The 23,998-nt window shown below is 43.6% G+C and overlaps 1 protein-coding gene across 1 annotated transcript in view; it reads left to right on the top strand.

The window, feature by feature from the left end:
* LOC124113177 (SCO-spondin-like) overlaps positions 1 to 23,998 on the top strand; it is a 63,511-nt gene that overhangs the window by 1,215 nt on the left and 38,298 nt on the right. Inside the window, exons 2-10 of the mRNA XM_048395384.1 lie at positions 11,376 to 11,466; positions 13,237 to 13,500; positions 14,642 to 14,917; positions 15,655 to 15,930; positions 16,796 to 17,071; positions 17,937 to 18,212; positions 18,891 to 19,166; positions 20,580 to 20,762; positions 23,170 to 23,367. Of these exons, the coding sequence (XP_048251341.1) occupies positions 11,397 to 11,466; positions 13,237 to 13,500; positions 14,642 to 14,917; positions 15,655 to 15,930; positions 16,796 to 17,071; positions 17,937 to 18,212; positions 18,891 to 19,166; positions 20,580 to 20,762; positions 23,170 to 23,367 (2,095 nt within the window). The 5' untranslated portion in view covers positions 11,376 to 11,396. The remainder of the gene's footprint in view (positions 1 to 11,375; positions 11,467 to 13,236; positions 13,501 to 14,641; positions 14,918 to 15,654; positions 15,931 to 16,795; positions 17,072 to 17,936; positions 18,213 to 18,890; positions 19,167 to 20,579; positions 20,763 to 23,169; positions 23,368 to 23,998) is intronic.

Genomic DNA, 23,998 nt, shown 5'->3' with positions numbered 1-23,998 from the left:
CATCCACCCATCCGTCCATCCATACACACATACATACACCCATACACCCATCCACCCATACATACACCCATCCACCCATACATACACCCATCCACCCATACATATACCCATACATACACCCATCCCCCATACATATACCCATCCACCCATACATACACCCATCCACCCATACATACCCCCATACACACACCCATCCACCCAAACATACACCCTTCCACCCATACATCCACCCATCCACCCATACATACACCCATCCACCCATACATACACCCATCCACCCATACATACACCCATACATATACCCATCCACCCATACATACACCCATGCACCCATACATACACCCATCCACCCAAAAATACACCCATATATATATCCATCCACCCATACATATACCCATCCACCCATACATACACCCATCCACCCATCCTTACACCCATACATATACCCATCCACCCATACATACACCCATGCACCCATCCACCCATACATACACCCATATGCCCATCCACCCATACATATACCCATCCACCCATCCACCCATACATGCACCCATGCACCCATACATATACCCATACACCCATCCTCCCATACATCCACCCATCCACCCATACATACACCCATCCACCCATCCTCCCATACATCCACCCATCCACCCATACATACACCCATCCACCCATCCACCCATCCACCCATACATATACCCATACACCCATCCTCCCATACATACACCCATATACCCATCCACCCATACATACACCCATCCACCCATCTACCCATCCACCCATATATATACCCATACACCCATCCACCCATACATACACCCATATACCCATCCACCCATACATACACCCATCCACCCATACATACACCCATCCACCCATCCACCCATACATATACCCATACACCCATCCACCCATACATACACCCATCCACCATCCACCCATACATACACCCATCCACCCATACATATACCCATACACCCATCCTCCCATACATACACCCATATACCCATCCACCCATACATACACCCATCCACCCATCTACCCATCCACCCATATATATACCCATACACCCATCCACCCATACATACACCCATATACCCATCCACCCATACATACACCCATCCACCCATACATACACCCATCCACCCATCCACCCATACATATACCCATACACCCATCCACCCATACATACACCCATCCACCATCCACCCATACATACACCCATCCACCCATACATATACCCATACACCCATCCTCCCATACATACACCCATATACCCATCCACCCATACATACACCCATCCACCCATCCACCCATACATATACCCATACACCCATCCACCCATACATACACCCATATACCCATCCACCCTTCCACCCATCCACCCATACATATACCCATACACCCATCCACCCATACATACATCCATCCACCCATCCACCCATCCACCCATACATATACCCATCCACCATCCACCCATACATACACGCATCCACCCATCCACCCATACATATACCCATACACCCATCCACCCATACATACACCCATCCACCCATCCACCCATACATACACCCATACATACAGCCATCCACCCACTCATCCATCCACCCATCCACCCATCCACTCATACATCCACCCATCCACCCATACATCCACCCATACATCCACCCATACATCCACCCATACATCCACCCATCATTGCAGCCACAGTCTTAATGATTCTGTGTGTAACTGACATGATAAAGACGGGGGAGATTTCAGCAAGCAAGCTCCAGCAAGTAAGCACGGGATTAACCAGCTCGGCGGGGTGCCGAACAAACCCCCGTATTCATTGTATCTGGACACGCTCTGGACATAAAACTGCTCAAGCATCGAGTGAAAGACGTGACAACAGGGCAAGTGGCCTGTAACCGTGTACATGCAAATATGATGGAGTCGTTGTAGTTAGTTCCCAAAGAAGAAATTACGAATTATTAGCGTTTTATCTCTTCTTTATAACCAGGTGTAGAACATCTCGGGAAATCGTGTTTGATCTACGCCACTGTCGGCGACATGGTTTAACAGCGGACATTATGGCATTCGATGTGGATCTCGTAAACTCGCTCACTTCATTTCGTCGCCATATTTGTAAATCCCTAGGACGGTGTGATAGCCTGTGGTAAAATCACTGGATCGTCAGGCTTAAGACTGCGTTCAAAACCCCAGCCAAATGGTATTAAGCCTATTGTTGGTGTCTTCACTACCTGATGTGACTCAGTAAGATCATTCTGTAAGGCCGCCCTCCATCAGATGCCTGATTATCAATTAAGTGGGTCATCACCACTCTTCAGTTGTTGCCTTTATAGTTTCATTAAGTCATGAAATTAATGCGTCTCCAAATTAAATTAATGCGAGTGTCATCCCCTAGTTTGAACATTAACATCCCTTCTTTACATTTTGCATTATATCCTATGTGGAAGTTTAACTTCACATTCTTCGTTTAAAATTTGAAATGCCAATCACATATTTACTCTACATTTTGTAATTGATTAGATCAGATCATACGGTGGGGTAGCCTAGTGATTAAAGCGTTCGCTCGTCACCTCGAAGTTCCGTGTTCTATTCCCTACAATGTGTAAAGCTGTCTGGTGTTCCAGCACTCACTCATTCACTGCGGAAAATATACACCCATCACATGACTAACACTTGTGTGTGTTCCTGACCGCCCATACAGACATACTCGCATTTGTCGTGTTACATTCATGCTCGCGTTAATGTTTAAATCTAACACAGTAAACTACGGTTATAACGAACACGCTTATAACGAACTGACCGATATAACGAACTTACTTGTTAGCCCCGGCCTTGTGCTGCATATATGCTGTATATATGCTTATAACGAACTACGGTTATTACGAACTAAAATGGGTGGTCCCTTTGAGTTCGTTATAACCGTAGTTTACTGTACAAGGGCTTCATTTGGTCTACCCTCAATTTTAAACATCTTTCTATTCATGTTGGTCAAACAATCCAACAAAATAATATTCAGAATACCAAGCCCCTTGGTAAGAGAGAATATGATTGACACCAAGTAGATTTACATGTACCCAGAATCCCAGCTGGACCTGACCGCCTCCGTGGTCTTGTGGTAGAGCGTCCGCCTGGAGAGCGGAAGGTCCGGGGTTCGATCCCGGGCCGCGTCATACAAAAAGACGTTAAAAGATTGTACTTGTTGTTACCCTGTCTGGCGCTCGGCATTAAGGGGCTAAAACAAGGACTGGTCGGCTCGGAGTCAGTATACTGTGTCTGAGTGGGGTATTCATGTTAAACTGCGGCATGGTATCTCAGTGAGCTAGCACTATAAATCGGCATCAGTCCGGACTAGTACAAGCAGCCACACACACACATACACGTGCATGCACGTCGCTATATAAGTGCAATAATCTTGGACGCGACGTTAAACCCAATTTCACCTCACCTCACCCAGCTTGACCTCATTGATAGGACATATAACTGTTCTATAATTCCTACGACATATCTATGTGAAGTCGATCTTTGTAAACGGCACGGTAGCAATGTTCCTTCAATGGCCATCTATGTACGTTATCGGGCTCTGCCCTGAGCATGACTGGGTGCATTCACTGTATTCACCAAGTCTTGCAATGGCTTTAGGAAGTGCTACACATAAGAGACGGATGGAGACAGCCATACAATTTCTCTCTTGAGTGTATTCATGTTCTGCCCGACAGTACATTTTTCATTACTATAGGTTATAGTAGCGCTTGTTTGCTAGAAAGGTTTGGGTAGGACACTCTCATGAATACATCAACCCTTTGCTCTCCAAATAGTCCATGCTACTGATTATGATTCATAAATCTTGCATTACGATTGGCGTATGTGTGAGAATATCAAACACAGGTGTGTGGTGAATGTGGTCCTGAAGAGACTGGACCCAACTGTTGCCGATCCAGTGAGTGAGTGAGTGAGTGAGTGAGTGAGTGAGTGAGTGAGTGAGTGGTTTGGTGGGTGAGTGAGTGAGTGGGTGGTTTGGTGGGTGAGTGAGTGAGTGAGTGAGTGAGTGAGTGAGTGAGTGAGTGAGGTTTTACGCCACTTTTAGCATTATCTCAACAATGTCAACCGGGGGACACCAGAAAAGGGCATAACACATTGTAACCATGTGGAGAATGGAACCCGGGTCTTTGGCGTGATGAGCGAATGCTTTAACCACTAGGCTAACCCACCGCCTCTTGTCACGAAGAGCAGCTTGCTATTGTTCTATTATTCGCTATAAGAAACATCATTGGTATATGAATGTGTACGTTTAACAAGTTAAAGTAAAGACGTTTGCACGATTATTTGAAACATATGGTCATATAGAGTTGACGAGGATGTACCTGTTCTGTTTGGTTCCACTCACGCCACGGAGGCAGTCGAGAGATTTCGGGTCATGAATATTCTACAATATGTCTTAGTTTTATAAGATAAATTTGTGATCTGGGAAGCCCTGTGTTGACTAAAACAAGTGACAAGGTCGTCTAAATCGCCGTACGTGTTTTTATGGTGTTTCCTCGCACGTATCTACCAGTCTGGATTATCGGCCTTTGTTCCATCCGGATATTAATGTTACCACGTGTCTTCAATTACCGCGTCCCGTGTGCTGTATATTTCCCCTATGGTTCACACAAGCATCATATTATAGTATTTCTGCATCGGTGACAAAAATTATGTCCGATGCAATTCCCTATTTTCCCTACCATATGTTCCCGTGGGTTTTTTTTCAGGTGAACAATTGACTTGCCTTTGCATGTGTTTGTAACGGGTCCCATGGGCAGGATACGCTCGCCTTTTCGCGAACACCTGGTATTATTACTATTTGATGGTGATTCATAAACACATGCTCATGGTGTAGTCGGAATAGCACAATCGACTCTGCTTTATGCACATCTTAATTTTGGATATGGAAAGGGTTTTGTCGCTTTATTCACTATAGCTGATAACTGGTATGTTAGCAATTTTAACAAACAAACAAATTTTTATTTTTTTTCATGAACCAATTCTCATGTTGTCAACCACTAGGTCATCTGGAGAAGACTCCTTATTCACAACATATATTTCCAGTTTCACATGTTTTCGCCTACTTTTACCCATGATATCTCTGTGCTTGTACAAATCACTGCTCACTCGGCCAAAGATAAAAGATAAAAGCGCTCAGCTTGCCAGCACAAACCAACAGTGAAACAAGTTTAATGGATCTGCATTGTAATGTGTTTAACTACTTTTGCGTGACAGCCTTCACAATACCACATTAAATTACACCAAGTCTCTCTTGACAACTCCCTCGACAACGAATACCTATAACCATTACATGCGAGAACAATAATCTTGAACCGTCTTTAAAACCGGCGTTTTTACACAGATGAATAAACTCGTGAGTGAATATGATATGTTAAGTCGCTCCATGTTAAATAATTATGTGATCATGTTGCAATCAATGGAAATGGTTTTGTCGTTTGTATCTCATGGTGTACAAGTTACACTGTATGCCTTCGAGTGAAGAGGCTGATGGGACAGCCTAGTTCTTAAAGCGTTCGTTCGTCACGCCGAAGATCCGGGTTCGATTCTCCACATAGGTACAATGTGTGAAGCCCATTTCTGGTGTCTCCCGCCGTGATATTGCTGAACACTGCTAAAAGTGGCGTAAAACCATACGCACTCACTCACTCACTGTAGTAAAGAAGCTTAACAAAAATACACTCGCATGCTGCTGCCTAAGCGTGTGTGAGTTCAACCATCTCCGAACTCAGTGGTGTTTCCGGGTTAAAATAGAACTAGGTCCCCAGCAACCAAAATTGTCGAATGAGGTGGTTATAAGGATCGGGTAGGTTGGGTGACCCGGCTGACTGCTCCGACATACCCCAACCTAAGCCGCGGGTGTCGTTCCAACTGATGATATGGACTGAGGCAGTAACCGGAACAGCCCCAAGGACGAATGACGAGTTATTCAAGTCATCCGCGTGGGAAGTGAGATATGCCCTTTAGAGTCTGACAATGCGTTCTACTCCAGTTCGTACGAGGCGTCTCAGCTAAGATTAAGGTTGATGATGTGGCATTTGTCTCAAGCATCACCTCATGATGTCCCGTTATAAGGCAAACTGTTTGCTTCGTGAGTGGAAAGTCTGTGGTTCGTTCCCCGGCCGCTTCATTCCAAAAGACGTTGGACCAGGTACTTGTTGTTACTCTGCCTGGCGCTCGAACTGGTTGGCTTGTCGATGTTGAGCTACGGGACGGTATCGCAGTGGGCTAGCGGTATTAAACAAGCATTAGTCCGACGTAATACAAGCAGCCACACACACCAACACACACGAGCGCGCGCACACACACACACACACACACACCAACACACACACACACCACACACACACACAGCCTAACGTCGCTTTATCAGTACAATAATCTTGAACGCGACGTTAAACCCATTTCAGCTCACTGATGATGACGAGGTTTCGATCTCATCACTAGGACGACGTTATAATTAGTGTTTGCTCTTTTGTGTTCATTTTTACCCATTATCTAACACAACTCCAATCTGATGACTTCGACCTGTAAATATTCGAGTCTGTAGCAGACAATACAGTGACTGTTATTATTAGCAACGATCCACACTACCCGGGTACTATCAACCGAGTCACCGACCCTGACTACCGAGATATGAAGTCGCCTCCTACCACCCAGATAGATCGTTGGGGACCACAGGTTAGTTATATATAAGTATAGGACTACATATGAACATGGCGACTGTTGTCCATACCAGTATAAGTGTTAGATTCTCATTCCCGCCAGGGTTTTTTTTCTGACGCAAATTTTCCTAAGATATGAAAAGTGAAGGTTGTGCGAGAATTGCGCTCACGCGGCACTGGATCTACGTCCGGCTATAAAATAACGCAGAGATGTAGAATATTAAATTTCCTATCTTGTGGTGTATATTTAACAGCAAATTGTAAACCGGTTTCATAAAAAAGATACTGCAAAGTCTTGTCCGAGAAATAAGTCTGTGTTGAAGAACAAGAAATTTATCCGCTTTTTATCGTTACCGATATAAGTACTGTGCGACGATTATTTTATTTAGCCACTTTGCGGAAACTTTGAGCGAACAAAATACTGCCCAATATCTGAAAGACAAAAATATATATCAAATGGATTACGACTGAGAGGTTACACGCGTCCTAAGAAAATGGGGCATAACTCTCCCCCCCCCCCCCCCTCCCCCCCGACACACACACACACACACACACACATACACACACATTGGAGACATACCTGATTACTAATTAAGTAAAAATGTACGTGACATTTTATTGGTGAAGAATATCCCAACGTGATACCTGAGAACATATCATAAAAGATGTAGACAATGTAGACAAAATACCACGGGTCATTTCAACTGAGAGTCTTGCAAATAATGCATAGTTGAGATGTTTTAGCATGTGGGTTTCGCTTTAAAAAAAACTCATTTGACGAACATAGGACTCAGTATCAGATTTTAACAATCTAAATGTTGTTTGTCTGTTAAGTCTTTTATGTACGAGCTATCGAAAACTGAGACCCTTGTAACGGAGGCGGCTTCATTATTACCGGAGCGGCTGGGTAGCCTAGTGGTTGAAGCGTTCGCTCGTTCCCGCCGAAGACCCGGGTTCGATTCCCGACAGATTCATTCACTCATCATTATTACCGAGCATGTCAAACGAGAGAATCCTGGTAGAGTTACAATAGCGGTTAGTTTGCAAGCAACCCTCTTTGTGAACATTCAAGTGTTTTGTTAATGCCCTATCTCTATGTACTTCTCAGAGATATAAACTATTTTCTGTTGACATTGTTGACGCTTTCACCAGCATTTATCATGGTGTGGGAGGGGCGGTGGGGCACGTAGTGGTTAATGCGTTCGCTCGTCACGCCAAGGGCCGGGGTTGGATTCCCTTCATGGGTACAACGTGTGAAGCCCATTTCTGGTGTCGAGCTGTGAGCGAACAAAATACTGCCCAATATCTGAAAGACATAAATATATAAAAATGGTGTTATATGTGTATGTATAACGACAAAAATTCAATGCAAAACAAAAGTCTGCCGTAAATGCCGAAAAGTGATTTTCCTCTATGACGTCTAGAGACGACTGAGAGGTTACACGCGTCCAAAGAACTGGCATAACTCCCCCCCCCCCCCCCCCCCCGAGACACACACACACACACACACACACACACACACACACACACACACACACACCAAAATCTAATCGCCTGTCAGCACTAATTATCTGTTGGCTTCCCTTGTTAGTTTCTACCCTTTGTGATCTTCTTACTCTTGTTGTCCTTACACGTACATATATATGCCCTCTGCCTCATAGCATTCATTCATCTGATGCAGGATTAAGCATATACCTCCGAAACGTTGTGTTCCTCATAATATAGATTTCAAATCCATTCTTCCTTATGCGTATCACTTCTTAAATATTCATCACAGAAGTTGTATGTCAGTGCCCAAGCAGGTATATCAGTGCATATATATCAGTGCATATATATCAGTGCATATATATCAGTGCAGATGTCTTTCGTCGCCTCTCGCCCCTTACCGTAACCTGCAGGACGATTCGTCCCCCTATCGATGAGTGAGTGAGTGAGTTGGGTTTAACGCCGCTTTTAACATTATTCCAGTTATATCACGGCGTGTCAGCTTAATGTGGAAGGAAAGCCCGAAGTGATGCAGGTCTAAGACGTTCACCACTTCGGTGAAACCCACGAGCAAGGGTATGGTGCTGACAAACCTAGAAACATAATCGGGGCGAACAGGGATTCGAACCCACAACCATAGGTTTGTGTCGTGCCCTTGGGACGCAACTCTGCACAGCGAATCGCGGCGCCTTAGACGACTGGGCCACACGTGCGCCCCCCCCCCCCCCCCCCCCCCCCCCCCTAAATACTGTATAATTCCGCATGTCCAGATGTTCTTTAAATTGCAAGTGATATATATATATAATATATGAGGAAATACATGTGGCCACAAGAGGGGCACGAGTCGCTATTCGGCTTGTCCCGGAATAACACGAGTTGGTCAATTTGCCAGGCTCATAACGACCACCTAGTACTGCACACTTGAGAGAATGGCGAGTAAGTCAGACCTGAATTTACACCAAACGTCAAAAGGGACCAAGAACGTCATGTCTTTACTGTATGTTTGCACCGAAGAGATTCAGTTATGTTCGAACAGTGTTTACAGTAGCCCTGTGTCGACAACAACGCCGCACACACCTCACTGAGGTCACAACACTAAATCGTATTGCAAAGAAATATTTGCTTCTCTCGTTTACAAAACTAGAAAAGAATGTCTTGTACTTCAGGTTTTGTCCACAACGATCAATAGTTCAGTATTTCCCATGACATACCTGGTTAAATTCCGTTTACTGTGTCAGTGCTTGTGTAGCTATCAACAATAAACCTCAAATAGCCACTGAATGAGCCCATGGAACGATTATTAAGGGTAAACACACAACGCCCGGCGTGGAGTGACACGCACCATCACCCCGGACCTGTCCGGTGGCCTACTCTCTCGTTCTCCTTGCTCCGTCCGGGCCTACTCTCTCGTTCTCCTTTCTCCGTCCGGGCCTACTTTCTCGTTCTCCTTGCTCCGTCCGGGCCTACTCTCTCGTTCTCCTTGCTCCGTCCGGGCCTACTCTCTCGTTCTCCTTGCTCCGTCCAGGCCTACTCTCTCGTTCTCCTTGCTCCGTCTGGGCCTACTCTCTCGTTCTCTATCAAATAGTGGTGACACTCTAACAAATAGTCGTGATACTCTATCAAATAGTAATGGTACTCCGTCAAATAGTGATGGTATTCCGTCAAATAGTCGTGATACTCTATCAAATAGTGATGGCACTCCGTCAAATAGTGATGGTATTCCGTCAAATAGGGATGGTAGTCCGTCAAATAGTCGTGATAGTCTATCAAAAAGTGATGGCACTCCGTCAAATAGTGATGGTACTCCGTCAAATAGTGATGGCACTCCGTCAAATAGTGATGGTATTCCGTCAAATAGTGATGGTACTCCGTCAAATAGTGATGGTACTCCGTCAAATAGTGATGGTACTCCGTCAAATAGTGATGGTACTCCGTCAAATAGTGATGGTATTCCGTCAAATAGTGATGGTACTCTGTCAAATAGTGATGGTACTCCGTCAAATAGTGATGGTATTCCGTCAAATAGTGATGGTACTCCGTCAAATAGTGATTGTACTCCGTCAAATAGTGATGGTACTCCGTCAAATAGTGATGGTATTCCGTCAAATAGTGATGGTACTCCGTCAAATAGTGATGGCACTCCGTCAAATAGTGATGATGCTGGGATATGGGCCTCATCTTTAGCCAAACGGAACACAAAATATACAAATAGACACAGAAAGGGTTTTGAGTGTTATTCAAACGCAAAATGAGAAATATGAATACGACAACAGTCACCCCCGACAATGAGGATAGAATCAACCGATCCATGGCCTGCTCTGTTGTAGCAAGCTCGCCGAAGGAATCGGCCGCGCTTCATGTATTTCCACCGTGAATGGTTAACGCCGCTTTGAACGTCATTCCAGTGAAGTCACGGCGAGTCAGCTTCATGTGGTGGCAAAGCCCGAAGTGATGCTCGTCAGGCAATAAACACCTACTTCTTATGCAAATTGTTTGAATGGCGGGTGCTACCGGTAAGGCAGGACATGTTTACCCTTTTTGCAAACAAGGTGTCATTACTGATTTTCAGTGGTCAATTCATATAATTTCCACAGCTATTTGCCCTTAACGATAAGTGGAATCTGTTCATGCAGAACATCTAGGCTGGTTGTTCTCCTGCATTGACAATTGGTATCTGAGATGTATACCAGTTTAGTGACGCCGAGCACGGGTATGGTTCTGACAAAACAAGGATCTCATATATATGGCAATTTAAGACAGGGCAACCTGTTGCCCTGGCCCTCTCCACCCCCCCCCCCCCCCACTCCACACCCCCCCCCACCCCACCCCCCACCCCCCCACCCCCCTGTTGGCTGTGCTCCCACTTGACTCCGAGGGGAAGGGCTTGCCAGCTTACCAACCTCCCACGCACTGGCCGTGTGTGACATATTACTGTGAGACCTGCAGAGTGCCACGTTCAACGTCTCCACCCTCCACCCGAGCGGTAATAGTGTTCGTGTTCACTCTCTATTATGTTGCTGTTGTTGTGGGGTAGCCCAGTGGTAGTTAATTATACAAAGTGTTACTCGTCGTTCCATCAGAATGAAGTATGGGTTTAAATCCCTTCGTGGTACAACGTCCGGACACTTTCGAAGGGGCCTACTGACCTAGAGTTATATTTGTATGTTGCAGGTTCTCAACTAAGAACCAAGAATGATCGGACGTGTCCTTTTGTTCTGTCTGTGTATACTGGCGTGTCACATTGACCTGTCTCACCAACAAGGTAGGTGGACATGAAAGTGAGGTGAGGTGAGGTGAGGTGAGGTGAGGTGAGGTGAGGTGAGGTGAAGTGAAATGGGGTTTAACGTCGTGTCCAAGATTATTGCACTTATATAGCGACGTGCATGTACACGTGTGTGTGTGTGTGTGTGGCTGCTTGTACTAGTCCGGACTGATGCCGAGTTATAGTACTAGCCCACTGAGATACCATGCCGCAGTTTAACATGAATACCCCACTCAGACACAGCATACTTACTCCGAGCCGACCAGTCCTTGTTTTAGCCCCTTAATGCCGAGCGCCAGACAGGGTAACAACAAGTACCATCTTTTAACGTCTTTTGGTATGACGCGGTCGGGGATCGAACCCCGGACCTTCCGCTCTCCGGGCGGACGCTCTACCTCTAGACCACTGAGGTGGTCAACATGAAGTAGAATAGCATATATTCATCTAGCAAAGTAAGATTCTCTGTCATTTACAAATACGGACGTGTCTTAATATCAAGACTGTCTCCTTGGTCTAGTGGATAGAGCGTCTGTGGTTCGATCCCGGCTGCGTCATACCAAACCGTGTTAAAAGATGGTACCTATTGTTACCCTGCCTGGCACTCGGCATTACGGGGATAGGACAGCTAGGCCACCTCGAAGACAGTGTGCGGTATCTGAGTTGAGTATCCATACTAAACTGCGACATTTTGGGCGAGCAATATAATACATACATAGATGGATGGCACAGTACAAAAGATCTCTCTCAACTCCCTCTCTACTTCACTCTTTCTATATTACTATGGCTCATATAAATATATGTATGAAAATAAATATAATACACACTACGTCTGGCTGTCTATTCTACGCTCCCCCAAAATTGCAAATCAATTTCTGTCACGTGTCGATTTCCAAATTAGTGTGAAACCAACAATCAATTCACACATTGTACCCATGTCGGGAAGCGAATCCGGGTCTTCGGCGTGACAAGCGAACTATTGTATTATAAAGTGAACTAGGTTGACAAATCATTACATATTACTGCACAACAATCGCGGTACACAATAGTGGTAGAACAATATTCAATGGCAATAAATAATATGATAGCAGTGGTCAGTATCAAATACAATAACAGTGGTGAAAGCAAAAGTCAGTGATTGTAATTTATTCACCGAGCAGCGACAGTGGTCAAGCTTCCAGATAGGCCTTGACCGGGAATCCGGGTGATACTTTCACACGAAAGCTGGTCTTCATATAATGTCAGATGAAATGTGAGCTGAGACAGGGACGCGTCCGCTCCACTTATATAGCCTGAGCAGCTTACGGCACTTTCCACACAGTGGCTGACCAGTCCAGTGTCACGAGAACATCTTAGCATGTTCCACGTTTATATCACCCTAAACATCCATCCATGCTATTCCGGAAGTTTGTAGATAATTCGAGCGTCTAAATATACTAACTTTCTCATTGCTGCTTACATTAAAGAGTACTACATTTCTGACAGCTAATAATTATCCAAATATAATGAACCTCTACTGAAACTGAAACAGAAACAATGTAATACTCTCTCTCTCTCTCTCTCTCTCTCTGTCTCTCTCTCTCTCTCTCTCACACATACACACACACACTCACAGACACACATACACACACACACACACACACACACACATACACATACACACGCACATCTTACCTTTTATGTGGGAGAAAAGTCCGATATCATGCAGGTCTTAGGCATTTACCTTCTAACTCATATTATAACTCTAACTTTCCTATGTTTCTGTTGTGGCAGTGTTTCTCCTGGAACTCCAGAACGCAACTGCGGCTGTAGGTAGCACGACCTACTTCCAGGCCGCTGTTCTCGGCACCATCACTGGACAAGGTAATTGGTCCAGAAATGGTGTCCCGATTGTCCATCAACCTGGCAAGTATAACATCCTGACCACTGGTATATTTCGACAGCTTTTCATCACAAACACCGCCCTCTCAGATGCAGGAACTATCAGCTTCAGGATAAATGGAGAAGTGTCATCAGCTCAGCTTACTGTTTTACAAGGTACATTAGTATTTATATTTTTTCTTCAAGTATATCATTTTAGTTTATTATACCAAAATAGCTTCCACTGGAATTATCACATGGGGTGATAACTCCTTACAACACTCATCCCTCTGCCACTGAAAGTGGTAAGCTGTATCTTCTGGACTCAATACACTGTTTCTTTGTTTCTTTGTTTAACCCCGCACTCATCAATATTCCAGTTGTTTGACGGCGGTCTGTAAATAATCGATTCTGGATCAGACAATTGAGTTTCTGACACCAATGAGCATCGATCTACGCACTTAGGATACGACATACACCAACCTAGTCAGCGACCTTGACCACCCGATCCCATGAGTTGCCTCTTTCGGCATGCATGGGCTGCTGAAGACCTATTCCAGCCCGGGATCTTCACGAGTCCTGAAAAAAATAATTTTTGTACATTGCTTATTACTGTTTACAAAATGAAGATGTTGGAGGAACGATTTTGAAAGATAGAGAAAAACCCACCTTTGTGTCATTTGGTAACAAATATACCAATACTCATTAAGCCTCGGAGTTTCCAACTTTGATCGACTCCTGTTGATATTGTAATATTAAAAGACACAAAGGTGGGATGATCTTACAGCTTCAGAGGGAGCTAATGGTATTAAAATCACAAATGCCTTCGATACTTGAGATTTGTTTTCAGTGTTAGAAAGAATGACTGAAAATAAATGAATAAACATAAACAAACTAATAAATTTGAGAAAAATAAAAATAATAAAATAAATATCAAATAATAAGACAATATATTTTTAGTATGTTAACATTTCTGTTGAGCCAGTTGTAACATATCCATAAACTGTTTTTTTTTAAAAACTGAAAGGTTTTACTGTTTGTTTTCAGCCTTTTCATATCAATTGTCTATCATTGTTTCAAAGGGTTGTTACTCTTCTCACTGGGCTAACCGACCAGAGAGCCATTTTGCATGATTAACTGTTCCTGGCAAAGAACAACTTACCATTTTTCTCATTTGTTTCAACTGTTACGGCAGGTACCGCGTATATCTTTGTGGCATTTGTTGTAAGATAATGTATGGAATGTTTGTATCATTGTTGTCATATTATTTTAAGTTACTGTGTTTAATTATTTACCTCCTTATTCCATTATTTTCAAGGCGCCGTAAGTATTGTGAGTGGACTAACCCCCCAGACAGTCAATACTGGGAGTACTGTCACCCTACAGGCCACCTTATCTCAAAGTAACATCCAAACAGGACAGTGGTTTAAGAACGGGGCGGTATTGACGACCAACGCTCGCATACAGACGTCAGTGAATGGGCAATCTCAGATTCTGAGCATATCAAATGTCCAGACTTCGGATCGGGCAACGTATGAATACAGAGTTAATGGACTATCCACAAGCGCACTTCTCACAGTTAATGTTCCAATAGGTGGGTATATGAAGACAAAGTGTGGCCACGGTATTACACGAGTCATTTATGCCAAAAACAGTTATTTGTTGTTTATTTAAACTGCAATGTTCCTTTGCCAATATTAGCTCTTCCTGTCGCGGAGTATTTTCCATGATAACGCCTATAATTGCTTTCTCCTCTATTTCAACTGCATTCAAAAATAAGAAGTGCAACGTTCATATCAATATTGCCATATTCGTAAGATAAGGTATTCAATGTTTATATCATTATTGCCATAATTTCAAGCTAAGGTATTCAATGTTTATGTCAATGTTACCATGTCTGTAAGATGAGGTTTTCGATGTTTATATCATTATTGCCATATTTTCAAGATGAGGTATTCAATGTTTACATAATTATTGCCACATTTTCAAGATAAGGTATACAATGAGTATATCATTATTGTCATATTTCCAACATTAAGTATTCAATGTTTATGTAACTATTGTTATATTTTCAAGATATGGAATTCAATGTTTATATCAATATTGCAAGATTTTCATGACAAGGTATTCAATGTTTATATCAATATTGCCATATTTTGAAGATAAGGTATTCAATGTTTATGTCATTATTGCCATATTTTGTAAAATAATGTATTTTATGTTATATTATTACAGCCAGTTTTTAGATAGTTATATAATGTTAAACCTTTAATGCTACATTTTCAAGATAAGGTTTTTAAATGTTTAGATCCATATTCCATTCATTTCAAGGCGCCGTAAGTATTGTGAGTGGACTAACCCCCCAGACAGTCAATACTGGGAGTACTGTCACCCTACAGGCCACCTTATCTCAGACTAACATCCAAACAGGACAGTGGTTTAAGAACGGGGCGGTATTGACGACCAACGCTCGCATACAGACGTTTGTGAATGGACAATCTCAGATTCTGAGCATATCAAATGTCCAGACTTCGGATGGGGCCACGTATGAATACAGAGTTAATGGACTATCCACAAGCGCACTTCTCACAGTTAATGTTCCAATAGGTGGGTAAATGACGACGAAGCGTTGCCGCGGTGTCACACGACTCATTTATACCAAAAACAGTTATTTGTTTGTTTTTCTAAACTGCAATGTTCCTTTGCCAACATTAACTGTTCCTGTCACGGAGCATTTTTCATGCTTACGTCTATAATTGCTTTCTCCTCTATTCCAACTGCTTCAAAAAACACGAAATGTAACGTTCATAACAATATGACCATATCTGTAAGATAAGGAATTGGATGTTTGTATCACTATTGCCATAATTTCAAGATAACGAATTCAATGTTTATATCATTATTGCCATATTTGTAAGATAAGGTATTCAATGTTTATATCAGTATTGCCATAACTTCAAGATAAGGCATTCAATGTTTATGTCAATGTTGCCATATCTGTAAGATGGGGTTTTCGATGTTTATATCATTATTGCCACATTTTCAAGATAAGGTATGCAATGATTATATCATTATTGTCATATTGCAACATTAAGTATTCACTGTTTATGTTACTATTGCTCTATTTTTAAGATATGGAATTCAATGTTTATATCAATATTGCTAGATTTTCAAGACAAGGTATTCAATGTTTATATCAATATTGTCATATTTTCAAGATAGGGTATTCAATGTTTATGTCACTATTGACATATTTGTACGATAAGATGTTCCATGATTTTGTCATTATTGCCATATTTTGAAAAAGGGTATTTAATGTTTATATCATTATTGCCATATTTTGTAAAACAATGTATTTTATGTTATATTATTAAATCCATTTTTAAGATAGTTATATAATGTTAAACCTTTAATGCTACATTTTCAAGATAAGGTTTTTAAATGTTTAGATCCATATTCCATTCATTTCAAGGCGCCGTAAGTATTGTGAGTGGACTAACCCCCCAGACAGTCAATACTGGGAGTACTGTCACCCTACAGGCCACCTTATCTCAGACTAACATCCAAACAGGACAGTGGTTTAAGAACGGGGCGGTATTGACGACCAACGCTCGCATACAGACGTTTGTGAATGGACAATCTCAGATTCTGAGCATATCAAATGTCCAGACTTCGGATGGGGCCACGTATGAATACAGAGTTAATGGACTATCCACAAGCGCACTTCTCACAGTTAATGTTCCAATAGGTGGGTAAATGACGACGAAGCGTTGCCGCGGTGTCACACGACTCATTTATACCAAAAACAGTTATTTGTTTGTTTTTCTAAACTGCAATGTTCCTTTGCCAACATTAACTGTTCCTGTCACGGAGCATTTTTCATGCTTACGTCTATAATTGCTTTCTCCTCTATTCCAACTGCTTCAAAAAACACGAAATGTAACGTTCATAACAATATGACCATATCTGTAAGATAAGGAATTGGATGTTTGTATCACTATTGCCATAATTTCAAGATAACGAATTCAATGTTTATATCATTATTGCCATATTTGTAAGATAAGGTATTCAATGTTTATATCAGTATTGCCATAACTTCAAGATAAGGCATTCAATGTTTATGTCAATGTTGCCATATCTGTAAGATGGGGTTTTCGATGTTTATATCATTATTGCCACATTTTCAAGATAAGGTATGCAATGATTATATCATTATTGTCATATTGCAACATTAAGTATTCACTGTTTATGTTACTATTGCTCTATTTTTAAGATATGGAATTCAATGTTTATATCAATATTGCTAGATTTTCAAGACAAGGTATTCAATGTTTATATCAATATTGTCATATTTTCAAGATAGGGTATTCAATGTTTATGTCACTATTGACATATTTGTACGATAAGATGTTCCATGATTTTGTCATTATTGCCATATTTTGAAAAAGGGTATTTAATGTTTATATCATTATTGCCATATTTTGTAAAACAATGTATTTTATGTTATATTATTAAATCCATTTTTAAGATAGTTATATAATGTTAAACCTTTAATGCTACATTTTCAAGATAAGGTTTTTAAATGTTTAGATCCATATTCCATTCATTTCAAGGCGCCGTAAGTATTGTGAGTGGACTAACCCCCCAGACAGTCAATACTGGGAGTACTGTCACCCTACAGGCCACCTTATCTCAGACTAACATCCAAACAGGACAGTGGTTTAAGAACGGGGCGGTATTGACGACCAACGCTCGCATACAGACGTTTGTGAATGGACAATCTCAGATTCTGAGCATATCAAATGTCCAGACTTCGGATGGGGCCACGTATGAATACAGAGTTAATGGACTATCCACAAGCGCACTTCTCACAGTTAATGTTCCAATAGGTGGGTAAATGACGACGAAGCGTTGCCGCGGTGTCACACGACTCATTTATACCAAAAACAGTTATTTGTTTGTTTTTCTAAACTGCAATGTTCCTTTGCCAACGTTAACTGTTCCTGTCACGGAGCATTTTTCATGCTAACGTCTATAATTGCTTTCTCCTCTATTCCAACTGCATTCAAAAATAAGAAGTGTAACGTTCATATCAATATTGCCATATTCGTAAGATAAGGTATTCAATGTTTATATCATTATTGCCATAATTTCAAGCTAAGGTATTCAATGTTTATGTCAATGTTACCATGTCTGTAAGATGAGGTTTTCGATGTTTATATCATTATTGCCATATTTTCAAGATGAGGTATTCAATGTTTACATAATTATTGCCATATTTTCAAGATAAGGTATACAATAAGTATATCATTATTGTCATATTTCCAACATTAAGTATTCAATGTTTATGTTACTATTGCTATATTTTCAAGATATGGAATTCAATGTTTACATCAATATTGCAAGATTTTGAAGATAAGGTATTCAATGTTTATGTCACTATTGCCATATTTTGAAAAATAATGTATTTTATGTTATATTATTACAGCCATTTTTAAGATAGTTTAATGCTACATTTTCAAGATAAGGTTTTTAAATGTTTATATCCATATTCCATTCTTTTCAAGGCGCCGTAAGTATTGTGAGTGGACTACCCCCTCAGACAGTCAATACTGGGAGTACTGTCACCCTACAGGCCACCTTATCTAAAAGTAACATCCAAACAGGACAGTGGTTTAAGAACGGGGCGGTATTGACGACCAACGCTCGCATACAGACGTTTGTGAATGGGCAATTTCAGATTCTGAGTATATCAAATGTCCAGACTTCGGATGGGGCCACGTATGAATACAGAGTTAATGGACTATCCACAAGCGCACTTCTCACAGTTAATGTTCCAATAGGTGGGTATATCAAGACAAAGCGTTGCCACGGCGTTACACGACTCATTTATACCAAAAAATAAGGTATTGACTTAAAAAAAACATCACCAGTGACTATATTTAGGGATCCAAGAAGAAATGTGTATAGCCCTATTGTTTTCGCTCTATTTATTTGTAGAGCTCCAAACCGAAAGGCGTATATATTGTAACCTTTCTGTTTATTGTCATTAGGGCTTTAAGCTGAGAGGCTTGAAGCCCTTTTTGTAATCATCCGATTTCATGTCTATTTTTTTCTGTTTGTAATTTTTATTATTCCGCCGATGTACTGGCTCGATTCTGTTCAAAATCTGTATGAACATGTAGACAGTTGAGTTTCAGATACCAAAAAAAGCCAAAGGGCGTAGGCTCAATGACCAAGGGTAGATAATTCAATATCAAATAACTTTTTAGAGAGGATTTTGCTCTATTGCTCCAAAACCGCTGGCCCGATAACTTTAAAACTTTCATCTCTCCAATTCTTTAGGTGCTTAACATTAAATGTTCTTTGGTTTTGACCTTTGCTTGCGTGATTTGGATTCCATATTGGATTCAAGGTTTTCACATTATGTTATACTTTGTTTTGGGTAGATGTCTTCAAAATCCTTTTGTGTTTTTCGTTCATACTTGCGTTTGTACCTGGGTTTGTGTGAGCAATTTTGCTTGTGTTTGTGTATGCGTGCGTGCGTTTGTTGGCATGTGCGTTTTAGTGTGCATGCGTTTTTGTTTGCGTATGTTGCACGTGTATTTGTGTTGTTTGTGCGTGCGTACGTTTGTATGTGCGTTCTGTGCGCGTTTCTGCGCGTGTGTGCGTGAGGGCATTTGTGCATGAGTGCATTTTTTGTAACGTTTAATCATGCATTTATGGGTGCTTGTGTGTGTGTACTCTCTGTACGTACATTTGCTTGCGTCTGTGCGTGCGTAATTTTGTGTGAGCCTTTGTGTGTGCGTTTTTATACGTCGTGCATGCGTGCGTACTGTTGTTGGTACGTGCGTTTAAGTTTGGGTTTGTGAGTGCATGCATATTTGTTTGTGTATGTTTGTACATGCATTTCTTTAAGGTTTCGCCATGCCTGTTTTTGTTTTTGCTTGAACTAATATGTGACTTTGCTTGTCGTAAGAGGCGACTAACGGGATTAGGTAATCAGGCTCGCTGACTTGGTTGATGCATGTCATCGATCCAAATTGCGTGGATGTCAATCACTGGATTGTCTGGTCCAGACTCGATTATTTACAGACCGCCGTCATAAAGCCGGAATATTGCTGAGTGCGCCGTTAAACAACAAACAAACAAAAAAACAAACAATCATTTTACGCCCAGTGGGATCTGTCTCGACAGTTACTTGACACTGATTGTTCTTTGGCATTTTATATAACAGTACGCATATTTTTTAAAAGGTCCTATAGTCAATGGTGGATTATCACAGTGGACCGAATGGACTGGTCTACCTTGTGGCGTTGCCTGCGAAACAAGAACGGATGTGATACGGACGCGAACAAGAAGCTGCTCCAACCCACCTCCCAGCAATGGAGGACTCAACTGTACTGGGTCGTTTGTGGACGTTCTGTCTGCTTGCGTGGGTAGGTACGACCAGTGAGACCAGGGGACGCCAGGGGAGGCCAGGGGAGTCAGGGAAGACTAGGGGAGTCCAGGGGAGATCAGGGGAGTCCAGGGGAGACTAGGGGAGTTCAAGGGAATCAAGGGGAGACTAGGGGATTCCAGAGGGAGACCATGGGAGTCAAGGGGGAGACTAGGGGAGGCCAGGGGAGACTAGTGGAGACCAGGGGAGGCCAGGGGAGTCCAGGGGGAGACTAGTGGAGACCAGGGGAGGCCAGGGGAGTCCAGGGGAGTCCAGGGGAGACCAAGGGAGACTAGTGGAGACTAGGGGATTCAAGGGGAGACTACGGGATTCCAGGGGGAGAACAGGGGAGACCAGGGGAGTCAAGGGGAGTCAAGGGGAGTCCAGGGGTAACCAGGGGAGTCAAGGGGAGACAAGTGGAGTCCATGGGAGACAAGTGGAGTCCATGGGAGACTAGTGGAGTCCAGGGGAGTCAAGGGGAGACTAGGGGATTCCAGGGGAGTCCAGGGGAGTCCGTGGGAGACTAGTGGAGTCCAGGGGAGACAAGTGGAGTCCGTGGGAGACTAGTGGAGTCCGTGGGAGCCCAGGGGAGACTCGGGGTGACCAGGGGAGTCCGTTGGAGACTAGTGGAGTCCAGGGGAGACCAAGGGAGTCCATGAGAGTCCAGGGGAGACCAGGGGAGTCCGTGGCAGACTAGTGGAGTCCAGGGGAGACCAAGGGAGTCCATGAGAGTCCAGGGGGAGACTAGTGGAGACTAAGGGGAGACTAGTGGAGTCCGTGGGAGACCAGGGGAGAGTCGGGGAGACCAGGAGAGTCCAGGAGAGTACAGGGGAGTCACGGGGACTCCTTGGGAGACTAGGGGAGTCCAGGGGTGACAAGGGGAGACCAGGGGAGACCAGGGGAGTCCAGGGGGAGACTAGTGGAGACCAGAGGAGTCCAGGGGAGTCACGGGGACTCCTGGGGAGACTAGGGGAGACCAGGGGAGTCCAGGGGAGTCACGGGGAGACCAGGGTACTCCAGGGGAGACCATGGGAGTCCAGGGGAGTCCAGGGGAGTCTAGGGGGAGACCAGGGAGTCCAGGGGAGACAAGTGGAAACCAGGGGAGACCAGGGGAGTCCAGGGGAGTCAAGAGGAGACTAGTGGAGACAAGGGGAGTCCAGTGGAGTCCAGAGGGAGACTAGTGGAAACCAGGGGAGACCAGGGGAGATTAGGAATCCAGGGGAAACTGGGGACCAAAGGGGTCTATGGGAGTCCAGGGGAGTCCAGGGGGAGACCAGGGGAGACTAGTGGAGACCAGAGGAGTCCAGGGGACACCAGGGGAGACTAGGGGACTCCTGGGGAGACTAGGGGAGTCCAGGGGTGACAAGGGGAGAGCAGGGGAGACTAGTGGAGACCAGGGGAGACCAGGGGAGACCAGGGGAGTCCAGGGTAGACTAGTGGAGACCAGAGGAGTCCAGGGGAGTCACGGGGACTCCTGGGGAGACTAGGGGAGTCCATGGGAGTCCATGGGAGACTAGTGGAGTCCATGGGAGATCACGGGAGTCCAGATGAGTCCAGGGGAGACTAGTGGGGTCCAGGGGAGACAAGTGGAGACCAGGGAAGTCAATGGGAGACCACAGGAGACCACGGGCGTCCAGGGGAATCTGGGGGAGACTAGTTGAGACCAGGGAGTCCAGGGGAGATTAGGAATCAAGGGGAAACTGGGGACTCTAGGGGAGACAATGGGAGTCCATGGGAGTCCAGATGAGTCCAGGGGAGAATAGTGGAGACCAGGGGAGACCAGGGGAGACCACGGGAGTCCAGAGGAGTCCAGGGGAGACTAGTGGAGTCCAGGGAAGACTAGTGGAGACCAGGGGAGTCCATGGGAGACCACGGGAGTCCAGGGGAGCCAGGGGGTGACTAGTCGAGAGCAGGGGAGTCCAGGGGATTCAAGGGGAGATGATGCTGATTTAGTGACATTGTATACAAAAACCTGACATTGTATCTAAAGACCTGACATGGTATACAAAGACCTGACACGGTATACAAAGACCTGACATGGTATACAAAGACCTCATATGGTATACAAAGACCTGACATGGTATACAAAGACCTGACATGGTATACAAATACCTGACATGGTATACAAAGACCTGACATGGTATACAAAGACCTGACATGGTATACAAAGACCTAACATGGTATACAAAGACCTGACATGGTATACAAAGACCTGACATGGTATACAAAGACCTGACATGGTACACAAAGACCTGACATGGTATACAAAGACCTGACATGGTATACAAAGACCTAACATGGTATACAAAGACCTGACATGGTATACAAAGACTTGACATGGTATACAAAGACCTGACATGGTATACAAAGACCTGACATGGTATACAGTTCTTCAAAACGCATTACAGGACCTGTAAACGGCGGGTTTTCCCTGTGGTCTGAATGGTCTGACCCTTCCTGTGGCATCACCTGTGGCTCCACCAACGGTATCATCAGGTCACGAACCAGAAGGTGCACAAACCCCGTTCCCAGTAATGGCGGACTGCCATGTTTTGGGGATGTAGTGCAGACGTCTGTCAAGACGTGTAGCTTCGCTGCTTGTCAAGGTGAGTGTTTTAGTGTAACATGTTGAGGGTCAAGGTCGATATTATTTCATTCTCTTCTCTTTATCCTTTCATTATTCAAATATTATTATTTTCGTCAACTCATATTTTCTTGAGTATGTATTTATTTTTATCTCACTGGCGTCATTCATTTTCCAAAGTTATCTTAATAAATGGTTTCCTATCAATGAGTGTTGCGTTACTTATGCCTCGCCTTACAAGATTATCCCACCTCTCCTGTGGTGAGTCTCGCTTTACCATGTTACCCCACTTCTCCAGTGGCGAGCCTCGCCTTACAAGATTATCCCACCTCTCCTGTGGTGAGTCTCGCTTTACCATGTTACCCCACTTCTCCAGTGGCGAGCCTCGCCTTACAAGATTATCCCACCTCTCCTGTGGTGAGCCTTGCCTTACCATGTTACCCCACTTCTCCAGTGGCGAGTCTAGCCTTACTAGATTATCCAACCTCTCCTGTGGTGAACCTCGCCTTACAAGGTTATTTCACCTCTCCAGTAGCGAGCCTCGCCTTACAAGGCTATGCCACCTCTCCCGTGGCGGGCCTCCTTTTACAAGGCTATGCCACCTCTCCTGCGTTGAGCCTAGCCTTACAAGGTTATTGTAATAACTCATATTA

The sequence above is a fragment of the Haliotis rufescens genome, unplaced genomic scaffold (genome assembly GCF_023055435.1).
Source record: "Haliotis rufescens isolate VD_foot unplaced genomic scaffold, xgHalRufe1.0.p SCAF_14, whole genome shotgun sequence".
In the NCBI taxonomy this organism is placed as follows: Eukaryota; Metazoa; Mollusca; class Gastropoda; order Lepetellida; family Haliotidae; genus Haliotis; species Haliotis rufescens.
This window is presented reverse-complemented; position numbering and strand designations above follow the sequence as displayed.